General features: G+C 43.4%; 1 protein-coding gene across 2 annotated transcripts; it reads right to left on the bottom strand.

Annotated features, from left to right (window-relative positions):
- Positions 1-1776: 1776 nt before the first annotated feature.
- On the bottom strand, positions 1777-18929 carry RIC3 (RIC3 acetylcholine receptor chaperone). Of its 2 annotated transcripts, none has more exons than XM_059475216.1 (6): positions 18800-18929; positions 12942-13165; positions 12259-12337; positions 10716-10809; positions 5884-6032; positions 1777-4771 (listed from the first exon to the last, which is right to left on the bottom strand). In XM_059475216.1, exons 1-6 carry the CDS (start codon positions 18927-18929, stop codon positions 4284-4286), a joined length of 1164 nt encoding a protein of 387 aa, XP_059331199.1. In that variant the 3' UTR covers positions 1777-4283. The 2 variants fall into 2 exon arrangements, with proteins under 2 accessions (XP_059331199.1, XP_059331200.1); XM_059475217.1 differs by having other exon boundaries at positions 5884-6029.
- Between the last annotated feature and the right edge of the window lie 4448 nt (positions 18930-23377).

The raw sequence follows: 23377 nt of genomic DNA, 5'->3' as shown, positions 1-23377 counted from the left end.
AAAGCCCATTTGTGAGTTTTAAAATCTAGTTTTACCATAATATTTTGTTTTAACAACACATGTGCTATTTGTTTTAGCTTTAACAAAAAGTACAGCCATTTCATTTGCCAGGTGGGAAACATCACATGTGCTTTTATAGAGCCTGACTGCTTCCAGTGGGCATTCACCTGGGCTTCTGTGACTTTTTCTCAATTTCCTAGCTTTGCTGATGTTCTGACCTATGATTTTGATTTATTTCATCAAAGTTCTCTGAGAATCCTCATTAGCTAAGCTCTCCTTCAAATTATGAGTGTTCTCTAGTAGAAGTGAGCAGGTTGGAGACACATTTGATGGTCCTTTTCTAAAATGCTCCTCTAAACAGACATTTCTGTTCAGAGGGGGCAAAGCTGAGGCAAAGGGTGGAAAGGAAATATTATTCAAACAGTAGGAATCCCAGTTTGAAGGCTGCTGGTGAGCTGCTACAGGAGGCAAGGTTGGCTACGTTCAGAGAGCACTTACTGGTCCCTGGGGAGGGGCTGCCAAGGCCATTGACACCTCAGGGATGAGCTCTTGAGGCTCTCTGGCACCTTGCTGCAAAGAAACAGGAATCCTTTAGCTCTGTCACAGGTGTTAGAAGCAGCCCTAACAGCTCCTCATGTGTAAGGGATTAAAGCCCTTGCAAGGCACATGTGAAAGGGGAGTTCAGTTCCTTTTTTTTCCCCATGTAAAAGGAGGGTTCAATCCTTCTTAGTGCTTGAAACGATGGGAAATTGGCATTGAAAAGGGGAATCCCTTTGCTGAGGTTTTGCAAACCTGGGAGAAAATGTCTGGTACAGCATAATTATTCTAGGAGCACACAATAACACTGTGCCAAGGAAACTGTGAAACTCCCATCTGGAGAATGATGGTCATCACGAGGAGCTCCTGATCAACACAGATCCACTTTCCTGTGGTGATGGCAGCTGGTGAGCCAGACCCATAATTTAGGGGCACAGACACTCTGGGGGCTGGGCTGATGGGGTGGCACGAAACGGGGCTGGGTGGTGACTCTGTGGGGCACAGGCCCTTCCCGTGGGCTGCCCCAGCTGTGGTGGGTGGCATTGCCATGGGCACTCCCCCCACACCCCATCCCAGCACTGATGTGAGCAGTTCTGTGGGAGCAGCCCCAGGCTGGCACCCACCTTGATGGGCACCCAGCATCTGGCTTGGAGCTGGTGCAGAGCAGGGGAATCCAATTTATTTCATTAAAAAACAGTGTCCCAGAGGCCCATGGTGGGTGTGCAGATGCAGTGGGATGCCTGCTCTGTGTTCCTGTCTGCCTCAGAATGTCACAGCTCTGGTGACACCCAGGGAGCACTTACCAGTCTGGGACAAGCCAGGGAAAGGGTGTCAGCCTCATGCTGGGCTGTGTGCCTGTATCCACAGCAGAGCTCCAGCACATCTCCTACCTTTTCCTTGGGAGTACTGGGGAATGATGTAAGGGCTTGGCTGAACACTGGAGTGAGGCTGACACTAGACCAGGTTGGTGAAAGCCCCCGCCAACGTGACCTAGAATGTTGACAAGGATGGGGCATCCACACTTTCACTGGGCACCTGCTTCCCCACCACCCCACCCTCGTGACCAGAGGCAGCTCCCTCAGCCTCCCCTTGTGTGCTGTGGGACTCCTCACCATCTCCAAGGCCTGGGCTGGGCCTGTACCCTACACACCAGTACCTTTCCAGGGCTGTGGAGACCAAGAGGGGACAGAGGAACCCATAGGCACACACCAAATCCCAAAAAAGAGAGGAAGAAAGAAATTTTCCTGTTATTTTTTTGGTTTATTGGTTTGGTTTTTTAAAATTTATTATTTCCCAACGTCGAAAAGAACTTCCTATGAAGCAGCTAGAAGGGACCTCCATGTGAAGGCCAACACTTCTTCCTGACATCTGTTGCTTCTCCAAAGAAACAGCTGTCTATGTTCTTGGCTTGGTCTGCTAATATTCTTCATGCAAGGCTGACTTCACTCATCCATCAGGGATTGTTGTTGCCCTCAGACTGAAGAAACCCCACCTCCAGACCCCAGGAACCTCAGTGGCCCTCTTGGGGATAACTCCTGTCACCCCAGCACAGTAGCCTGGTGAAAGCCAAGTCAATTCATGTCTTTCCCTGAGGAGCTCCAGGAAGGGTTGGGTAGGGGAGGAGAATGAAGGGCTCATATAATGCATAGTAATCAACAAATGAGGGTTGATGCCAGGACATGAATAGGTGAGCTAGTAGGACAGGCCCTGTGTGGAGGCTGGGACTCTGTAATATTCCCTAGCATGTTTGCAAAGAAGAAATTCTTAGGGCTCCATGCTTTCATTATGATAACTTTACTCTTTAAAAAAATTGTCTCAAACTGTTGATGTCATAGCCTAAAAACCTCAGGATGTCAGCTGGCACCAGCAAAGCAGGACGTGGGCATGGAACTGGAAAGTTTCCAAAAAACACCTCCTACTTAAGGGGTCGTGGGAGCACAGGTGCTGTCACCGAAGTACCAAATAAGGAGGAAGGACAGGATTTTCATCCTTGTCTTGTTGCTTATTTTTCAGTCAGGCAGGTGCGGACTTTGAGCCGCCAGAACTCCTGGAGGCAGGCGCTGCGCGTCGTTCTTCGCGCGTTGGCAACGGCTCTCATGGTGCAAGGGCTGATGCTCCTCCTTCTCCTCCTCCCCCTCCTCCTCCTGCACCGTGGATTGTTGCCATTTTTCAGGCCCAGGGAAAGCGAGTCCCCCTTTGGGTGCTGCCGGCCGTGTCTCTGTGCTGTCCCTCGCAGGGGTGGGCCCGGCTCACTGCTCCAGCGGCTCCCCGGCAGGCCGCTGTCCCTGGGCCGCACCCCGTCCCCTCCTGGGCACAGAGCCAAGCTCTGCATGGCCATCACCAGGGAACTGAGGGCGCTGGCACTCATGGCAGAGGGCGGATTTTGTTCCTCCTCTTCCTCCTCTTCCACGGCCTCCTCCTGGCACATGCCTTCCTCTTCAGCCATCATTGTAAGTCCCTTACAAAGCTGGTCTGCCACCCGCCTCGCTCCTCTGGCTTTTCATTCTTCCAGACATTCATCAAGGGCCACTCAGAGCTGGGTGGATGGGGTGGATCTGCTGCAGAGGGCCCTGCTTCTGTAGTGCCAGAGCACTCAGGGGACAGGTGACATCACAAACAGCCTCTGTGACTGGGCCATGGGTGTGGTGTGGGTTGGGTTATGGTGGGCCTGAAAAGTGCCCAGGTATGGGAGAAGCAGGTCAGGAGAGCTGAGGGAACCTTTCCTGGAGCCCATCCCACCTGCCATGCTGCTTGTGCAAGAAAAGCTGTCCCTTGGGCACAGGGGCCTCCTGCCACCTCTCCTCAGGAGCCCTTGTCTCCAGCACCCTCCTCACCCCATACTTGGAGCAGCCTCAACATGACCCTGGCAACAGCATTCCAAGAGCATGAAAACCCCACAGGTTTCTAGGAAGAAGGAAAAGCCTACCTGCTACCTTCAGTCTGAGGGTCCCCCTCATGCTGTTCTCTCCTTTACAGACAAACCTTAACACTGCTTTTTTGGTTTTAATCTCTAGGGATGTTTTTAGTGCTCTCACACATTGTGGTCCACTTCCTGCAATCATCTGGGAATTTCATCACAGCTAAGGCAAAGTTAAAGCACAACTCACAGAGCTTCAGTCTTGCTCACACAAATAACACAACATGGATTAGGCTACTGTTCCAACAACATGGAATAAATGGGAAAGGTGCTGTGGAGTAGCAGAGGAGCTTGGTGGACAGCAGTTTGTCAAGAGTAGAGAGCAATGACAAAGTTGAGAGAGTCATGCGTGTGACTATGATCTGCTCTGCTGAACAGTTAACACTGAGCTAAGAGAAAGAAGGCATATTTTGTCCTTCAGCATCCCAGTAAACTCATGTATATATAAAGATTTGATCAACTCTCCTAACTGGTATCACACAGATGGTTTTGGAAAAGTCAGAAGAGACATTTGATTAACTCTGGGATGACAAAGGGCAAAACCCAAGACAACTCCTTCAGAATTGAAAAGGAGGGAGTCACAAATATCTGCTCCAAAATACAAGGCTTCAAAAATCAAGGGCAAAGCACTGTTGGCAGCATCATGGTAACCCATGATGAGTGCATGAAAGAGGGCATTGGCTTCCAGTTCAGGCAGATGATGTGACTGGTACCATGAGAATGCAATTAGGTACAAGGAGATGAACACAGAGAAGTCCTCAGTGGGAACAAAAGCCACATGGATGACAGTTCATGACCTCCACCTTTACTATCCTGATGGTTGTCCCTATCAATCAAGTACTTTGGTGTTGCGCTTTCTCAGTGTGCCTGTCTGCTCTGAATCACTGGGCTTTTGCTTTTCCAATGCAGCATTTTCATTTTCTGACTCCACAGACAGGTCCTCTTGGCTTGTCTCCTCTACTTCACTGCAGCTCTCAGAGTGGAATCCAGCATTCTCTGCTATGACAGCAGGATCATCATCACAGCAGCAGCAGCACTCCCCAGTGCTCTGGCTGGGAGGAAGGTCACTCTTCTCCTCCTCAGCGAGAGTTACATCATTCTTTTTCTGCATTAAATCCTGACCATCCATTCCTGTGGTGAGATCACTTAGCAGGGTTTCATCATAGGGATACTCCTCATCTTCCATGCCCTCCATTCTTTCTGCCAGCTCTTCTGGAGAGGGCTGGCTCAGGTCAGGGTAATCTACAAGGATTGTGTCCGGCTTGCGCTTGAAGCAATCAGAATTATCATACACAGGATAGGTCTCTTCTGGATAACCTTAGGAATAAAGGGATATGCAGCTTGGAGTATTACAGCATTTAAAAGGAGTCCTGACCTCAGTGGTGGATGCAAAGTTGGCCAGGACAGTTGTTTTTCCTACTGCCAGTGCAAGTGTCAGCTCTTTAATGCCATGTACACATCACACTATGAAATCCATGGCAAGAGTGTGCAAAGTGTGTCTTCTTGGGAGATGATAAAAAAAAATTCACTTACTTTTAGGGAGCCAGGATATCAACCCTGACTTTCAGGAGTGAAACCTGAGTTTTGCCGGAAGCTGTGGGGGCTAACAGGTAAAAATGGTGTGTCTTAGATCTTTGAATGGATTCTTCTTTTTTTTCTGCTTACAGATTGGCTGATGCATGGTTTGAACACATGCTATAAGCAGCATTACTGAGAAAGTTGAAAAAACAGATATATCAATGACTTTGTGCATTTCATTTTAGAAATAATATCATAAACTTGGCTTTATGAGCAGAGCTCAAGGCCACTGTTTATGCTTTATGTTTTGAATAATTTTTGAAGCTTTTTAAAAAGCAAGAAATTAAGTCTACATTTAAAATTATGATACAGAGCGGCTCAACTAAGATGTCTTGAAAACACATTTATGTAGCAGGTAAACACCAAGGAATAGAAAGGACATTAAAATAAAAAGTTTTTAAAAGACTTCTTGGAGTTGACTTATACAACATTGGAGCTAACAAAGAGTGACTAATCAAAAGTAAAAACTGTAAGTTATCTAAAACATGCAGATCTGATTTCCAAGGGTCTTATGATTGTCATGAAATCCAGCTCAGCACAGAAAAGGAAAGATATAAACCTAGAGCAGCCAAGCCCCAGCAGCAGATGGAATATATGTGAATATTCATATGCCACTTTGGGCAGCACATAGTGCAGTGTTTACACTAAAAGAAATGTTGGATACCTCAAAATCTAATTTTTTCTGTTATGGTTGGGGACAAAAAAGCCAAGTAACCTCTTGCAAAGTTTTGAACACTGGCTTCTGGAAAAGGAAGGCTAAAGTTAACCAAAATTGGAAAAGGTCTGGAACTGTGAGTAATATTTATCCAATTTTTTTTGTAAGGGTAGTGGTAAGAAAGGCTCTCGCTTACCTTCCCAATCCGCCATGTAAGGAGCTTCCTCAGCTTCCTTCTCAGGAGAGATGTCATCTATGAATTTTCCTTCTTTCATAACTCTAGTAATTTCTCTGAGTTGTTGAAGTAACATTTTTTCCTGGTCTGTTGTAACATTTTGAGTCCTGCTAGAAAATATTAGACATCAGAATTTAGTCCACTGTTATTGCAAGTTATGAGAAGAGGTTGAACCCAACTGAGCCAGTAGCACAGTCTGATGAAACCTATTGAGGACTGTGATCCTTCCTCACCATCAGCATGTGCTCAGCTGGGTATAGTTTATCCCTTTATCCAAAAAGCTTCCAATGTAAACAGGTAAAGGAAGGCAGGTAAAGCCAATGTGAGAGCAAGATAAAAGTGACACACAAAAAAGAGTTATGATACAAAAGACATTACAGAAATTTCTTGCCTGTAAAAGTGTGTTAGGTAAGAATTAGGGTGCAGTGCCTTGTATTAAATATTTTAAGGAAATTAAATTCTGAATCAGTGCTACATGTGTAGCTTGTGAGGCTGATCAAAATTTCTCAGAGTGATTAGTCTCAAGACTCTAAAATCTCTCATTATGACCATTAAATGTGCAAGTTGGACAGATCATCATGTCATTATAGAAAGTCAACAATGCAGCCTGGTGGGGAGGTGGGGGGCAGAAACAGGAAGGAAGATTTAAGAATGGAAAGAAGGTATTACAAAAGTGTCACTTGCCCTTTAGAATTACAGGGACTGAGATTTTTATCAGATGGAAAGCAAACTTTTGACTGGTTCTCCACTGCTGGATCTAGTAATTATTACTGCTTAGGTAATACAACTACTACTGTAACAAAAATGCCTCCAACAGATAAGATCATGTAGTCCTTACATGTTATTTTCTCTGCAAAGAAACAAGGCTTCTAAAAATCTTATGGACAGAAGGGTGGTATTTGGAGGGGGTGCTCTGCAGTCTGCTAACTCAGTAGGCCAGAATGAGAAAGGCCCTGGCTGCCACCAGGGGTGAAAATGGTTCTGACCACTGGTGCTTGTTTCATCTTGAGTTTGAAATTATAATATCTTCAAGTTTAAGTCATTCTTGAGCAGTAATGCCAGTTCAAGGCACTCCTCTGGAGCTCTTTTGGATCTGTGTAGGAGTAAGGAGCTGCTGCCTCCAGTTACTTGTAAGGGTGGTCCTTGGCATGCACAGAATGCTGAACTGCAGGTGGGATGTGAGGTCAGACAGATGATCTCTGGTGATCCCTCGTCTGGAGAGCAGACAGACAGACAGACAGATAATCTCCAAAAGCAGATTCACTGAGTAGGCTGCTCAGTGAAGCATAGGGAAAAGATGGGAAGAGAGGAGCTGGAGGCAGATTTTGGCTTTAGGTCATATAAGCCTCATTTTAGTTATCAGAATTCTAATAAACTTGCCATGTCCTTCTTCAGGTTTTCCTCTTACCAGCTGCTGGGAGTGGAGCAGCACTCCAAGAGGTACTTTGTGCCACTCTGCCTAAATGGGAATGATGGTGACACAATGGCTACTCCACTAAGGGCAGCAAAGTCACACTGGTTCAAAGTAAGATTAGCATCCTGCTGCTGGTTGGTGTGATGATGGTGGAAGTGCTGATCCTGGGCTAGATATTGTACACAGCTGTAACTGAACTTAACTCAGGAGCTGGTTTGATCAGCACCTACCTAGATTAAACTGCTTCCCTGAGATCACTTTTCTGCATTTACACCAAGGAGCACTTTGCCCCACAGTTTGAAAAGCTGATCCCAACACTATACATAGGTTACACTGATTTGCCCCAGGCAGTGATCCACAAACAACTGAATGTGTGAGACAGCACCTTCCCAAAAGCCTGGCTTATGCAGATGTGGAATCTGAGATGTGAATTAAGAGGTCCTCAAAAAGAAGTGTTTTCACAAGCCTTTGACAAAGCAAAGCTGTAACCGAATTGCTGAACTAATCCTCCTTTAACAGACAAAACGGTACCAAATTTGAATATATATCACTTGGCTGAAGACAGAGAGGCCTATCTCTTTAGCACATTGGGCAGATAAGCTGGCTCAGATAACAGGATCAGTCAATGCAGCTGCATCACTGTGGCATTTCATACAGGAAAATTCCCAATATGTGGGATACCCTCATTAGAAAACACTCCTGTCTTATTGCAACACAAGGGCTCTGTATTTCAGAGTATTCCTCCTCCAAATTCCTTGCTTAAAAGGCAGATTTCCCTGCAGAGAGGGAGAAACTAAAGCCCATGTGTTATTTTGACTTCATTTAAGGCCTCTGGGAAGACTTACTGTAGGTTGCTGGCAGTGTGTAAGACATCTGGCTGCCTGCACATGGGAGATTTACCAGGCTATAATGCACTTAGGAATACTCAGAGGATAACAGATGCAGAAGGTTTACAGTTCAAGAAAAGGTCATTATTTTTCCTGTCTGTATTTGTAGCTCCAACACAAGTATTATTTTTCATAATGGCAATATTTACACTTTGTAGAGTCCCAAAGAGCTCACTAACAGGTAAAGTAAAGACTTCTTATTCTTACTGTGAGATTAAAACATTTCCTAAAGAGCCATAATGATTGCAGAGAAAATAATCTAAATAATCTAAAATGGCATCTCAGACATGTTAACTGGTATTTTTTTTTAGCTTCATGATCTTAAGGTAATCACTATCAGAATGCAGCTACATCCCAAAAAATGGCAAATGGCACCCCACAGAGCCTCTCACTCTTCCATCACCTTTACTCAGTTTATCATAACAAAGAAGTTTTTCCAGTAGACAGCCTGGTAAACAAGACTTTAAAAACAGGTAGGGGATCTGCATTATTTCTCTTACCTAACTATCAGAAACAGAAATTTTTGGTTACATTGTTGAGGACCTGGCCAGGCAGTTCTTCTTTTCTCTTGCTTTCCTTACCTTGCTTCTCATTTTTCTTACAACATGCTAGGCCTTATTAAAAGTACCTGTACTTGTACTTTTTGATAGTTTTGCATTTCTGGAAGGTTGTTTCTCTACTTAACAGTGTAGTAATTCCAACTGGTTTGCTGATTTGGAAGGAAGTCCCCTCAGTTGGTTTGGAGGTTGGTCTTCAACTCATTCAAAAAAAAAAGGAAATCCAAGTTTCTGGCTGCTGCTTTCTACAACACAGGCTGGCTGTTGCTTTGCCATACCTGGTGTAAAGGGCCATGGTCTCACCTGGGGTCTTTCAGCATTAGTTGAAGCTTGATACCAGTTATTTCTGTCTCTGACTTTTCTGTGTAAGGGTTTCTGTTTAACTGCAGATCAATAGATAAAGCTCAAGTCATTTTTACTCTCTTATTCTTTCCTTTTTATTTAAATCCATCAATATCCAGATTGAAAAGCCTAGCTCAGTACTCTAACTACACTTTCTAACCATAGGTTTTATTTTAATATTTATCCAATATTAGTGAAATTAATGAGTAGATTAAGAAAGCTTCAGAGTGTTTGAAAACATCTATTTGCTCCATCAAGAGGTGCCTTTCCCCTTGTCTTCAAGGAGGCAACATACAAAATTCTTCATTAAATTCAGATTCTCATTTCCCCTGAGACCTTTAGACCCATCTATATAAATAGTCTGGTTGAACAAAGAAGGGAAGTTCTACTAAATAGAGGCTTTGGGCCAATAACACAGAGTAGAACAAAAACTGGATCAGACCCTAAACCGATTTTCTCAGCAAAAAAAAGATTCCATCCTGAGAATCAGCACAATATCTGGGCAGTTCCTAAGCCTATTTCTGTCAGCTTAGAGGAACGTGTAGAGCATTGTGTCAGCTCTCCAGCACAGGGATGAGTGGCAGTCAAAGCAGGATCCTTCTGTTCCACTGACAAAACCAGGGCACTTTAGGGGCTCTCCCCCTGGGACCTGGCTGAACATGGGCAGGTTGGGCACCTTGTCTGCCTGAGACTGCACAGGGCACAGCCCAAAGTGGGCAGAACTGCACTCAAAGACAAGTGGTTTGAGCCACAAATGAACAAAATGTGCATGTTCAGCACAGAATTCCTACAGGATGGGTTAAAACAGGCCTTGGTTGATCCAGACAAAGTTAACATGATTTACAACCAGAACAGTTCTCATTTTTTGCAAACCTCACCTTCATAGTTATGGTATTTCAGTTTTTACACTGCAGTTAAGCAGTGTCCTATTGATCTATTCTTTTTACTCCTTATGAAAAACATAGACTTGTTTCCAGTGTTTCTTTGTAACATAGACTGGTGATATCAGATTTGTAGGAAACATTAATAAACATAATAAAATTTTGAATGCTGATTTTACAACCCTTTGTCTTTCATATTTAGAAGCAAATGCATGAATTTAGAGTGGAACTAAGTTATGTAATCAGATTATTATACAATTCTGCCTTAAAGAAAAATGTTATGGTTATTCTAAAAGGAATTTACATAGATTATAACAGCATTTCAATTCAGGAAAATAATCCATAGAACTGGAAAAGAATAATTCAGGATATTATTTTGGTCACATAAAACAGGCTGGTTTATGTACTTTAAATGTAGATGGTTTATCTTCTTTTTACATATATCTGTTATTTTCTTCCACACACTGTACAAAGGGGGGAGATAAGGATAATTGCTTTTCTAGTTAAGGAAATGAAGTTGGAAGAAATTATTTATTTTATATATAGATACTGAAAAGAGAAAAACTGCAGAACAAGAATTGGGATGTGTAAAATCAAACTTCTATAATTTGAAGTAGCAACAAAAATGCTATTTTAATATAGATAATGAAAGAAAGTTGAATTTCCAATCAGAGTGGAACCTCTCCTTAAAATACTCTAATTTGAAACACACCTGTCATACGTAGGTCCTACTCTGTTAATTAATTTTTCCATTGCTTCTTCTGTCTCTCTCAGTCTTTCCTGGAGTTGAGTGAGCTCATAGTCAGCTGTAAAACAAAACAAAAAAAATCCCTAGGAGTCTTGAAAATGTATCCCTGTCCCATTATCACAGGTAGCAAATGCTGTACCAAACCAAACTGCCTTTTAGGAAACTAAAACAGCTTAGAAAGTTCTACCTACCCTTCCTGGCCTAAGAAGGTGAAGAATATTACCAATATTACAGCCATTTAAGCAGCACAAAGGCATAATGGAACTTTAACATAGTAGGAATGGAGAAATCCATCAACAAACATCCTGCTTTTACAAAGACCTCTATCCTGCACAGGTTGCCATGACTTAATGCAACACTGATGTAATTATTTTGCATGTCTGAGACTTTAAAAGAAGAGGAAGGGGAATTGGCAGAGAGAAAGGAAGTTACTTCCTCCAAGTCACTATGTAAGTGGTGACTCAGTCTTCAGGTTCCTAATCCAGTGACCTGTCCCCTGCTCTGCCACAGCTTGCCATGAATGCTTTAGGAATATAAATGAAGAGCTCTAGAAAAAAGGCAGAATAATTTTCACCATTGGTTCTTTGGGATATAATGATGTCAAAGTAAACTTACTGCAAAGTTACTTTCTCTCACCAAGCATCAGAGAAAAAAATATAATTACCACTGCTAATATATTGCCCAAAATTGCCAGGCACAATCTACAGCACTAAGTACATTAGGTATTCCTAATATGTGCATTAATGTCAAGAAAATTACAGCTATGTTAAGAGAGTTGCCTTCCTGCTACCACTTTCTATAAAGCCTTAAGTACTTTTCTTTCCTATTACAGTTTACCCAGCTAAACACAACACATTTAAATGCTGTAATGATAACTACTCTTCCAATCCTCAGTAGTAAACTTATTAATTTATCTATTAAGTGCCTATAAATACTTGAATCTATCTCACCAATGTTTAGGAAAAATCAAATTAACATTTCAGAATACTGCTTGCTCTCTTTATTGCATGCATGAAAACTCTGCATTGCAAAAAAGGGACAAATTAGGGAAGCGCCTGATGATGGCTAAGAATTCACCAATTAAAAAAAATTAAACTAGCTTTCATGGTATCTTTCTATGCTCTTACTAGACTGTTAGGGATTATACAATAATTATAGCTGGACATCCTATTATCCATTTTTAATCATTAGTGACACAGCTTTTCAGCAAATCTGTGCAGTTAATTCAGCAAACCTCATGAAAAGCCATTTCTTCCAGAGGGGCTTGGGATCAGGCTGCTATCACAGCCTCATGGGCTGAATGGGATTAGAAAGTGACAGTGCAGTAATTCTTTTGAACTCTTGCTCATTCCAACACAGAATATCCTGGCTTGGTTTTGGATTTGTTTTTTTTTGGGGGGGGGGTGGGAGGGAATATCAGCTTTATAGTGCACCCAGAATTTGAAGAGCCCTGCTGGACCATTACAGAGTCAACAGCTACACAGCTCCAGCTCAGAGCCATACTCACTGATTTTCCTCTTCATGTTCCCAGGTGTAGCAGGGGGGCATTTCCGCTCTGCAGGAGTAGTTCTTCCCTTGGAAGCCAGCTGATGAGGACAAGAACATGGCCCTTCTATGAGTCACAACAATAGCAACAGACAAGCCCCAGAGGGAATGGAAAAAAATACAAAAAACTGAAATAGGCCAGAAGGCAGCCAGGGAAAAGCACACCCACCAGCAAAACCATTGAATATGCCTGGAAGATTTTGCCAGCTGAAAATTCCTATCAGACTCTTGGAACAAATAACAACATGTGACATATAAAGTACATATAACATGTAGCCACATATAACAGGGAAAATAATACTACATGTATATTCAAAATTTATCTAACATTACTCTAGATGTGCACATTTTCCAGGAGGAAAAAAAAATCCTTTTTTTTTAAAGAAATTTTTCTTTTTTTTAAAATAGAAATTTTAAGAAGTCAGAGACCAATGCAGGATCAGAGAAATCCTTCCCTGCATTCTTAGTTACAGTCTTTGCAATAGCAAAACCCACAGAATACTCCAATCTTTTGACCACCAGGCAAAGGTCCAGCATAAGCATTTTTCTGAGCACAGCTGAAATGGAACAAGGTGCTGAAATGAGTGTATAAATTTTTTTCCCAAGTTTTTTATTTCCCCGACTTTTCAATTTATGTTGCCTCACCTTAAATAAAATGTACAGAATATATAAGAAGATGCCAAATCCATATATAGGGATAATCTGTCCCACAAGGCCTCTTCCACTTCCACCAGTGCTTCCACTGCCACCTCCACCTGCCTTGGCCTTGGCAACTGCTTCAGTGAGGTGAGACCTTGGGAAATGAGGGACAGCTCGGCCGTCGGGAGTGCCGTGGGAATGCATCCTCGGGGGAAAGCGACCGAGCTTCCCTGCAAAAAACCACACTATGGTCATTTCCCTTCTCTTCCTTTCCACCCTTTTACACATAGCATAAACCTGCTGCAGGTGCAAGTGACCTATTTTCTCTGCTTGTTAATTCACCAGCACAGAAGAATAAGTAACTTGTTAAGTAAGTCTGTAATCTCAGCCCTCAGTCTCTTGTGATGTGCAGTGCTGGGAGTTAGGTTTTACTTAAAGCCATTTACTCATAGCAATTTTTCTCCTACACAAATAGGAGTAGAATCACACAATTAAAATCTCCTGATTTTAAGCAAAGAAAGAGCTGGCAGGGCAATTAACAAAGCAGGAATTTTAATAGGTATATTCTTGTCCAAATACCCAACAGATCAGCATCTCCAGCAGGAAAAAATGCTAGGTTCCTACTTCTTTCTCTCTTCATGATCCCCACACAACATATCAGTTTTCCACTGTGAGCCTGATCTTTCAATACTGCCTAAAGGCATTTAATGTATAAATGTATTAATGTCCAAACCATTATCCACCTAACACCCTGACACATGACTGCAGTGTTTGCTCAGCATAGATTTTTTGTTATTGCCATAAGAAATAGTATTTTACCTGATTTTACCAAGCGAGTAATGAAAGATTAAGAAAAGTGGTTTTACCTCAAGCTGTTCTCCTTAAAAAGGTCTAAGGTAAAGCAGTGTGAGACAGGAGATTGAATATAGCCTGGGACGTATTATCTTTGGCATTTTAGAGGGAAATGAATTTAGAAGTTTCTAACCTTTCTAGGCAGAGCTAATTTAACACAAGACAGGAGAGCAAGCATAAATGGATGTACAGATGCCAGAGTAAGACTGCAGAGAGCCTGAAATGGTGCTGCAAATGATTTCATGCAACTGAAGGGCACAAGAACCTCAATAAATTTAACCTCATGCATTATTCTATTTTCTTGCTGCCATCAATTCAACAGTTTTGCTGTGAAATTCACTATTTTACTCCTCTGCGTAGTTGATATCCTGCTTTCCAGCCTGGATGTGCACCTGCACTCCCTTCCACTGACTGGTGTTGGGCTGAGTTACTCTGCCACGGGATCTGGTGGTAGGAGGGGTGGATGGAAGCAAGGATGGGGATGGCCAGGCTGGGCTGCAGCTCAGTCCCTGATCCCAGCTGGAAAACTCCCCCTCCCTGGCACACATGGCCTGGACACTGCTGCCTGGTGCTGGGACAGGCTGCCTGTGCTTGCAGAAAGAAAATGAAAAGCAGGTTTGAAGTGGTGCTGCTAATAACTGACTTTACTTCTGCGAGTATGCAGCTGCAAGTGCTTTTATGAGACACAAGAGAAAAATTTAATTAACATTTGGTCTTGCTAGGAAACACCATCACAGGCAGCTAAATTCCTGAGCACAGAAAATTGCAATAAACACTTACTAGGAAGTGGTATCAATAATTCATGAAGTTCCACTATTAAAAAATATTTTTCTTGTAGATGATAGCACACATTCCATGAGTTCTTTAGTGTAACTGCCAGGGTACCCTACCACTGACCAAAGCCACCCTCAGATTAGCTTAATTTCGAGGAAGCTGTTATCAGGCACTTAAATTTTAGTGAATTATTCAAAGTCTGTGATGGAAAGCACAGCATCTTATTTACAAGAAAGTCCCCCTGCTCCAGCAGCAATGCCCTGCAGCAGTAGGTCACTGTGGAAACAAGTGTGATGTCGTGCAGAGAGCAGCAGCACCAAGGTGGGGATGAAGCAGCAGGGTAGGTAAACACTTATAAAATATCTTATACTTATGTAAATATTGTTTATTTTTTAAAAAGAGAAATATTAAGAAAGCAGAAAATAATTGACAGAGGTGAAACTGTATTTACAGCGGATAGTTTTCTAAATTATCCACAAGGCCTCATTTGTGCTTTAAAAGATTCAATTCAATTCAATATATTCAGGCCAAGAGGACAGACACTAGACATTTCATTATTAAGATAATTTTAAAAGGGAATTTCATGACTCCTATTTCTAAACCTACCCTATTGATTTTACACTTCTATAATTATTTCCTTAATAAACAAATACTATCTTCCATAGTTTTTTACTGTGAAGAACCCATGCAAATTACTCAGGAAATTGAGGGCACAAGCAACTTGAAAGCAGCATATGCACAAGGCTCTTGAATGCACAGTCTATAAATGGTAAATGGAACAATTTGGGTGCACTGTGACCTGAACAAGACTCCACACTTCCAGGGATGAAACACACCACTTTCAAATGGAGACAATAGCATGTAGGAACAATAACATCACAAAAATCAAGTGACACCTGATGAGCACAGAGGGCATGTCTTGTGTCCTTGTTTGCTGCCCTACCCAGCTGCCAGTGGGGCTGGTGTGTAGTTCAACAGGACATTTTCCTGTTCTGGGAATGCTGTCGGACCACCCTGGGTAGCTTTGAAGGGTGCCAAAGTGCTGCTCTGCTTCTGAAATATTTCTCAACTCCCCTGTGACAGCCTGAGCAGACTGTGGTAACTCCCACCAAGCACACCCCACCTGGCTTTGCAATCTTTTAACCTAGGACTTTTCCTACACATTTAATAATCTTGTCAGCTTTGATGCTTCAAATCAACTTTGCAAACCAGCTACAGGGCAAGCAGAGCATGTTTTGTTTTGTTTAACCCAGTCCCCTCTGGAGCTTGAAGTCCAAAAATGAAATGATACCCTAGAAACATTTGTGGTGTTTAAAAATCTGTAGTTTCTGAATGTAGACCTTAATGGCATTTTCACATGAGAATGACTGTGGGGTTTTTAATTTTGTAACAATATTAACAGCTGAAAAGAAGCAAATCTTAAGAATGGTATTTACAACACAATGAATACAGCAACCAACCAGATGATGATACTCAGATCATTTAAGCATCTTTTTTTCCAGGAAAGCTGTTATGTGTTCTACTTAATGGGTTTTAGGAATTGCTGCTGAGCTCAACTCAACTATTTATAATTTATTTAGACTTATGTCACTGTACTATTCAGCAACTCTTAGTGTAGGTAATATGTGTCTCTGCCACATCATTTTCTTTGGGCAGGCAACTGATGTGTGCATTGCACAAATTCAGGTTGAGCAGAGGGGTTACCTGAACTGTCATATATTGTTTTTATAAAGCTGATGCCACTTGATTGTTTGCAAGAAAGCAGAGCCTGCTGCTCTCAGGGAGTTGTAAGGTTTATCTGAAACTCCCAACTCAGAGAGTGGCTTTGCAAAATGTGTGGCATTTATTTATGAACACTAGACTTAAAATGTACTTTTAAAACTGCTAGTAGGTCTCCCTTTTGCTCCTCTTTAACAAAAGATAAACATTCCAATGCCTGTCTAGGAATGTAATACAAACACATTTGTATTACTTACTTAAAGAACTACATAAGTTCTTTAAGTAAGCTGTTATATATGTGAAATTATTACTGTGAAAAAGAACAACATTCCTATCTGGAAGATATTAACTTCCATAGTCCAATGCTCACCATTTTCCTAAAAGAGACCTCTGAAAATGACTTTATTAGAGAAAGTTCCATTCCCATGCCTAAAGCCTGTTTTGATAAAAAGCCTTCTGGTAACATTGAGTTCTAACAAACAGTACTAAATTTTAAGCATGTTTTATTCAGAGACATTTTGCCCCCAAGACTACCAGAAGCACTTTATTAACTTCAAGAATGACATGATTACCTCAAGCCCCTGAAACTCCTGCAGTTATGAGTGCACTGAGGAGGACAACTAATGACAGAGATATGAATTGAGTGGTTCAATCAAGATTTATTCTTCCAATAAAAAAATAACTTCAGGTGAAATACAATTTGGTCTGCAGAGCAGGTGTAATGAAATCCTTGCCATCAAGTTGAAAACACGGGCTATAAACTCTCATCTGAAACCGACCAGCTGAGGTGAGTTATTGCACCCTCAGCCAAAGGCAGGTGCTGGGCTGCACCAGGCACACACAAACCTGTGCTGTCCTGTGATCTCTGCAGCAATGATGGGGAGTATTTATAATATTGAGGATGCAGAGAGTATTTATGTTACCTAATTTAATCATTTAACTGCAGCTGCAGGTGGCTAAGCCACCCCATCACAGCACTGCTCAGAAACAGCTGTGCTAGAGTAGGTACAAACATCATTCATTCAACACATGGAACTGAAAATAACTGGGGGGCACTGAAAATCATTGGAGGGCACTGAAAGTTTGTTGTCAGGATTTTTAAAGCTATTTTCTGTCAGATCAACCTGCAGCCAAAGGAAAGAGCACCACAACATTTACTGACAACTGCTTGACTGCAGTGCTGTGGGAAAATGGAGTGTCAAATTCCATCATCTGGTACCACTGTGGGATCTGTTGGAAGATGTATAGGGGCAGAAGTCAATGGGGAGCCAGGTTCCACCTCCCAGAGCATCTGCTCCCACCCCTGCTTCAGGCAGGTGACTGCACAGTCCTCACCTGGGCTGGCTGCTGGGCCTTTATGGTTTTTCCATCCTGCAATGGAGCTACACACCTGCAGATCTACAATGATGACCAACCTACTTTCAAGTTCTCAAAAATCAAAAATAAACATGGTAACCGTGAAAGGGCTGTTGTGGCATGGAAATCCTGTATTTGGCTTCAAGGTAACACTGTTTTAGCAGTAACTTCAGCCTGAAGGTCCTTAGAAAACCCTGAAATGGAAAACTAAATAAAATCCATGTCACTGATGAGTACAGACATGGAAGAACCAGGCTGTTGGAAGGATGCAGAAGGCACTCAGTGAACGTGAGTCCCTGTGGGACAGCACCCTGAAGAACTGTAAGTGCTCTGTGCTCCCACCAGCCTCATCTCTGGCTTGTGGGCAGCCCTGGGCATAACTCCTCTGCCAAGACCAGAGGTTATGGTACCAGCTTCTCTTGTGAAGTGCCTTGAGCAAAAATAACCTCTACAGTACAAGGCAATGGGCATGAAAAGGAAGGGAGATGTTTGTACGAGCCCATTCCTTGAGAACTTAAAGGGAGGACATGCAGAGTGGGAGGGCAGGCACGGGGACACAGCCTGGGGGGCACATGGACAGGACTGAAATAATGAGCCTAAAACAATGCATCACACGGCCACAGCATTGCGAGGATGTGGTGCATGAAAACTAAAGTTTAAAATGCTGGCGTAGGAAACTGAACAATGAAGACGATTCAAATGAATTTTTATTTCATATGCAACAACAAAAGCATTCCATACACAAAATAACAAAATAATGAAGGGATGTATTGCAATGAAAAAAAAAAAAAAAAAAAAACAAACGGAAAAAGTGGAATGAAGATGTCACTTTTCGGGAAGCTTTAATACCCCGCACAGAAATAAAACGGTATTTAGAAGTTTCTAAACTACTTAGAAAAACAAGAAAGTAGATCACAGCGGTAACCACGAGTGACTCCTCCGGCACTGCACGCGTCGCTAAGGGATGAGCACGGGGGAGAGACGCACCAAGAGGGAACCACGCTACGTTTCCAGTGCGGGCGGCGGAGCTCCCTGCGGGCAGCCCCGGCCCCTCACGGAGCCCCCACAGCCCGCCCGCCCCGGGCTTACCCCCAGCGGGACCGCGGCGTCCCGGCCGGGGACTGGAGGACAAGGAGGGGCGGCGGCGAGGAGCGGCCTCTTACCCTCGGGCGGCGCGGCGCCGGGCTCCTGCCTGCCGCCGGCCCGGGGCAGGAGGGTGCGCGGCAGGAGCAGGGAGACGCAGAGCACCAGGCAGGACACGGCGGCCACCCGGCAGCACGTCCAGGCCGCCATGGCGGAGCGCGGCGCAGGCGCGCGCAGGCGCCGCGCGGGAGCCTGAGGGGAGCGCGGGGGGAGCGCGGGAGAAGGCGCTGGAAACGTGTGGGGATGGCAGGGAATGGGCTGGGATGGGCTGCGGCCCTGGAACGGTGTGGGGATTGCAGGGAATGGGCTGGGCTGTGGCCTCGAAGGACCCCCTGAGCCTCGGAGAGCGGCGGAGGGAACACGGAGCTTCTCTTCTTGTCCAGTGCCTGAAGGGAGCCTGCAGGAAGGATGGAGAGGGGTCTTCTACGTGTAGTGACAGGACCCAGGGGGAATGGCTTCAAACTGAAAGAGAGTAGGCTTAGATTAGATATGAAAGATGCACGATGTCTTTAAAAACAACTTGATGGGTGTTAATGTCTTTAAGACTCGTTTCAATGTCTCCACTGACTTTGGACAGCGGGTTTGTTGCAGTGCAGACTCGACAGCAAGGGAAGGCACAAGCCTCAACTTCAAAACTTTGGGGTAAAACAGTACGGCCAAGGTGGGATATGTGGGAGGCGGTTCAGGAAGGCTGTGCCTTCCTAGTACCTCAGCCAGTGGGAAAAGGAAGAGGGGAACATGCAGCCAGGAATTGGGATAAAAGGCCGATCCTTCCAAAATGGAGAGGAGGAAAACCCTGCAGGTGTGCCCCAGTGGATTGTCTCCCATTATTCAAATAAAGCTATCTAATTCTCAGATTCTAGGACAAAAACCTTTGGTGTTTGTGCATTTTCCTCGAAACAAATGCTCTCAAGTAACCCCACCAGGGACTCAAATGACCTCAAGAAACCCCAACTGACCTCAAGAAACCCCGGATTCCGGACAAGGCCAGGAGTGGAGTCGGCAAAAAGAAAAACCCAATCTGGATTCCAGCTGGAGCCCGGAATGGAGTCAGAAAATTGGAAAATCCGGACTGGATTCCAGTCAGAGTCCAGATTCTGGCCAGAGTCTGGAATGGAGTCGGCAAAATGGAACGCCTGGACTGGATTCCAACCAGATTCTGGAATGGAGGCAGCAAATTGGAAAACCTGGACTGGATTCCAGCCAGGGTCGAGAATAAAGTGGGCCTTAAAAGGAAAACCCGGACCAGATTTTGTCCAGAGTCTGGAATGGAGTCGGCAAAAAGGAAAACCTGGATCAGATTCCGGCCGGGGTCCAGAATGGAGTTGGCAAGAAGGAAAACCCATTCCAGACTCTGGCCAGGGTCTGGAGTCAGCAAGAGTTTTGTTTGTTGTTTTTTTCCCCAGGGTGTTTATAGCATCATGGTCTTCAAGATCTCTTCCAACCGAGACTGCTCTGTGATTGTTCCTTACCTCCCATAACCATTTCCCAGGCTCTGGTCCTTGCTTGCTTGTAGCACTTGGAACTTTCTGGGGGGAAAAAAAAAGATCTCCACTGTGCCCTGTTTTTCCCTGCTCTGCAGTGTCACAGCTGGTCTCTGATGGAGGCAGTGATGGGGTAGGTGGGCACAGGGTGCACAAGGCTTGGAGCATCCATGGGAGCATGGTTCTCATTCTCCCTGGTCTGACATGAGGCCAGGACCTTTCCTGTGGCAGGACTGCTGCAGTTAGGGCAGCCAGGCTGCAAGGGCAAGAAGGCAGTTTGGGTAAAAGCACTGCTTGAGGCCATGGCTAACCTGGGTTCTCCTTGTGCATTTGTTTCCTTCCTTCATGCATATGGGACAGATGTAGAAAAGTTCACACCATATTTAAACTTAAATCAATTTACTTCAACTATCTTAAACAACAAAAATCAGAAATGTGCATATATGTTCAAAAGAGGGTGTGAAATATACCTCTTGTCAGTGCATTTGTTTAGGGTGCTGCTGTGCAAAGTCATCCTGAAACCAGCTCCCTATTGCACTAACAATAAAAGATCAAAGAGGGAAGTTCAGTGTTTGTACTTGTTCATTTTCACCGACTTAAGCAAAAAACTGTCAGTCATGTCAAATTAAATTATATGGTTTTGTATTTCCATTATATTTATATTACACTGTATTACTGCAGTTGAATTAGACTATTTTCCATGGGGTCTGGGCTGTGACTACTGAATTTAACTCACTTTACGCAAGAGCTACCCTTAATTAGACTTGAGCTGAGAGCAGAATTGCTTTGACTAACGCTGCAGACCACTATGGCAGCAGAATACCACAGGCTCTTAAATTACTTCAAAAGAGATATGAGCAGCTGGAACTGGATGGACAATTCCAGAAATCCTTCTTAGTGAGCACCTTCACTGTGGGAAGACAGCAGTCCTTGGTCAGCCCTTACAAACCAGCCTGGCTGGACTGTGTCCTTTCTGCACCTTCACCCATCCCTCATTCACCAGGTTTCAGGCTTCCCACAGCAGAATTGCTGGGAGTCCCTGCACTGTTCCTGGAAATGGGAATTGTGGGAGCTGTTGTTTTGGTGTCCATGCCTCTTTCCTAAACTTGTCGGCAACTCCTGATGCCTCCAGAGGCCAAGTCAACAAGTGAGGGCACCAAAAGGAGCGTTGCCTTGATCAGAAATGTGTCATCAGTTCACTAACAACAAACAATTCCCTCATTCCATCATGAAAAATACGTTGTTGTTCTCTAGCAGTTTACAATATTCAGAAACAACGCTTATGTAGCAAAATACCCTTCAGCCAGTAAAATAGATATTCAGCAGGTACCAACAGAAATTTCCAAAAAATTATTTTTAACTTCTGGACAGGAATGTTAGAAAGTAATTTAATTTTATTCCTATTTATTTAACCCTCTTGTTTTCCCACCTACCTGTCTCTCTGCTATGACATGCTTACTGACTCTTCCAGTTTCTCCTTATTATGGGACAAAGCTTGAGAGGCAATTTAGCGAGTATGAATCAGAGGTGGGGTTTTTTTCCTTATTTGTATGCTTTTTCCTTAAGGATGTTCTTGGGCTATTTTATTTTGCAAGACAGCTCAAAACCCAGCAAATGAGAGTGGGATTTGTGGAAATTGTAAACGTTCATGCTGCTATCCTGGCTGGCAATATCAGCAATAAAGCAACCATCCCTTTGCACAAGTATTTGTAACTTATTTTAAAATTTTACCTTTTGTGGAGGAAGGGTCATCTTCAGAAGGCAGAACATTTTCCACATGTGTAGGTAAGGATCTACATGAGCCATAGGAAAACCAAACTTTGGATTGGTATTGAATAAAGCAATATTCAACTGTTCTGAAAAATAGGAAAAGCATGAATGCTCAAGAATGATGGCTGATAATTCAGTGAAGAGAAAATTAATGTGAAAGAACTTGAATGAATCATTTAAAACCTGTCTTTTTATATTTTCTTTTTTTTTTTGGTCTGCTCATTCTTGACTGGCCACGTATAAATTGCTATAAAAATGAACAATCTCTGATATAAATGTAAATCAGGAAGAAATTTCTTAACTTAATCAAACTAACAAATGACTCAAGAGCTTCCTCATTTGTCTAGGTTTTGTCAGAAGCTGTGCTACCACAGTTCCTCACCTAAATTAGGGGCATGCCTATGTGCACGCTGCAAGCATTCTCACTGCGGAGTATCTTAGTAGTTGAGAGCCAAACGCTGCAGTAGTAGGCAAATGCTAACACCAGTGAGAAGCTGGGGAGCTTGTTTTGTGAGGAAGAATGTAATTCCTTGGCAATTCCCAGAGCTGTTGATTAGCTGCAGAGCAGGCAGAAATCGCTGGCTGGGCTGTGGAGGCAGAGCTCTCTGGGAAGGTCTCAGTGGTCTGCAGCAGGAACTTTGTGCACAGCACAGGAGCTGGCACAGCAGCAAAAATGGGTCATGTCCTCCGTGCCTCTGGGGGCAGCCTGCAACAAGGATGTGGTTTCTTGTCTTCTGTGCGTGAGCAAACCAATCTGGCGCCTCTTCAAGTCTTCCTCTTGCTGAGAGCTGGAGGATTTGCCCCTAAATGAGCAGTGTGGACTGGCAGCCCCTAAATGAGCAGTGTGGACTCAGTGTTCAGGTAGATCCGGCAGCAGATGGCATTGCTTGCACAGTGTGGTCAAGAACACATCCTGGCACCTTTCTTGGTGTTACTGATCAATGCTCTGATGAATTCTGTGGCCATTCTGTCACAAAAAAAAAAAAAAAAAAAAAAAAAAAAGAAAGAAGAATAAAAAAAGCATTCTGCTCCAATTAATTAAACAAACTGATATGAATTCCGTGCTAAAATCGCACTTTGCATATCCATAATCTCTGCACTACATTTTATGTATACTTTACCCTTGGGTAAAAATTTGTGAGCATATAAATGCTTTCTCATATAATCTTACTAAAGCACGCTCTTCCCAATAAATATTCATACCACTGCCAAAACATTTGCAAGCTTTCCCCAAAGGTGAAATATGTGTAATGTACTTTGCCTTCTGGGTATAAATATTATCCAATACATTTTGGTTAATATGAATACACTAATTATTCTTGTAACCCTTTTTAAAAGGGTCAT

This window comes from Ammospiza nelsoni, chromosome 6 (genome assembly GCF_027579445.1).
Source record: "Ammospiza nelsoni isolate bAmmNel1 chromosome 6, bAmmNel1.pri, whole genome shotgun sequence".
NCBI classification, from domain to species: domain Eukaryota; kingdom Metazoa; phylum Chordata; class Aves; order Passeriformes; family Passerellidae; genus Ammospiza; species Ammospiza nelsoni.
Note: the sequence above shows the minus strand (reverse complement) of the source record. Positions and strands in the feature narration are given on the sequence as shown.

Bases quoted from the DNA above. Each gene is read 5' to 3' on its own strand.
- RIC3 (XM_059475216.1), bottom strand. From the start codon at position 18,929: ATGGCGGCCTGGACGTGCTGCCGGGTGGCCGCCGTGTCCTGCCTGGTG. The intron at 6,033-10,715 runs GTGTGTTTCAAA...AATATTTTCTAG, and splicing joins GTAGGACCTACGTATGACAG to CAGGACTCAAAATGTTACAA. The intron at 4,772-5,883 runs GTAAGCGAGAGC...TTTATTCCTAAG, and splicing joins TTACATGGCGGATTGGGAAG to GTTATCCAGAAGAGACCTAT.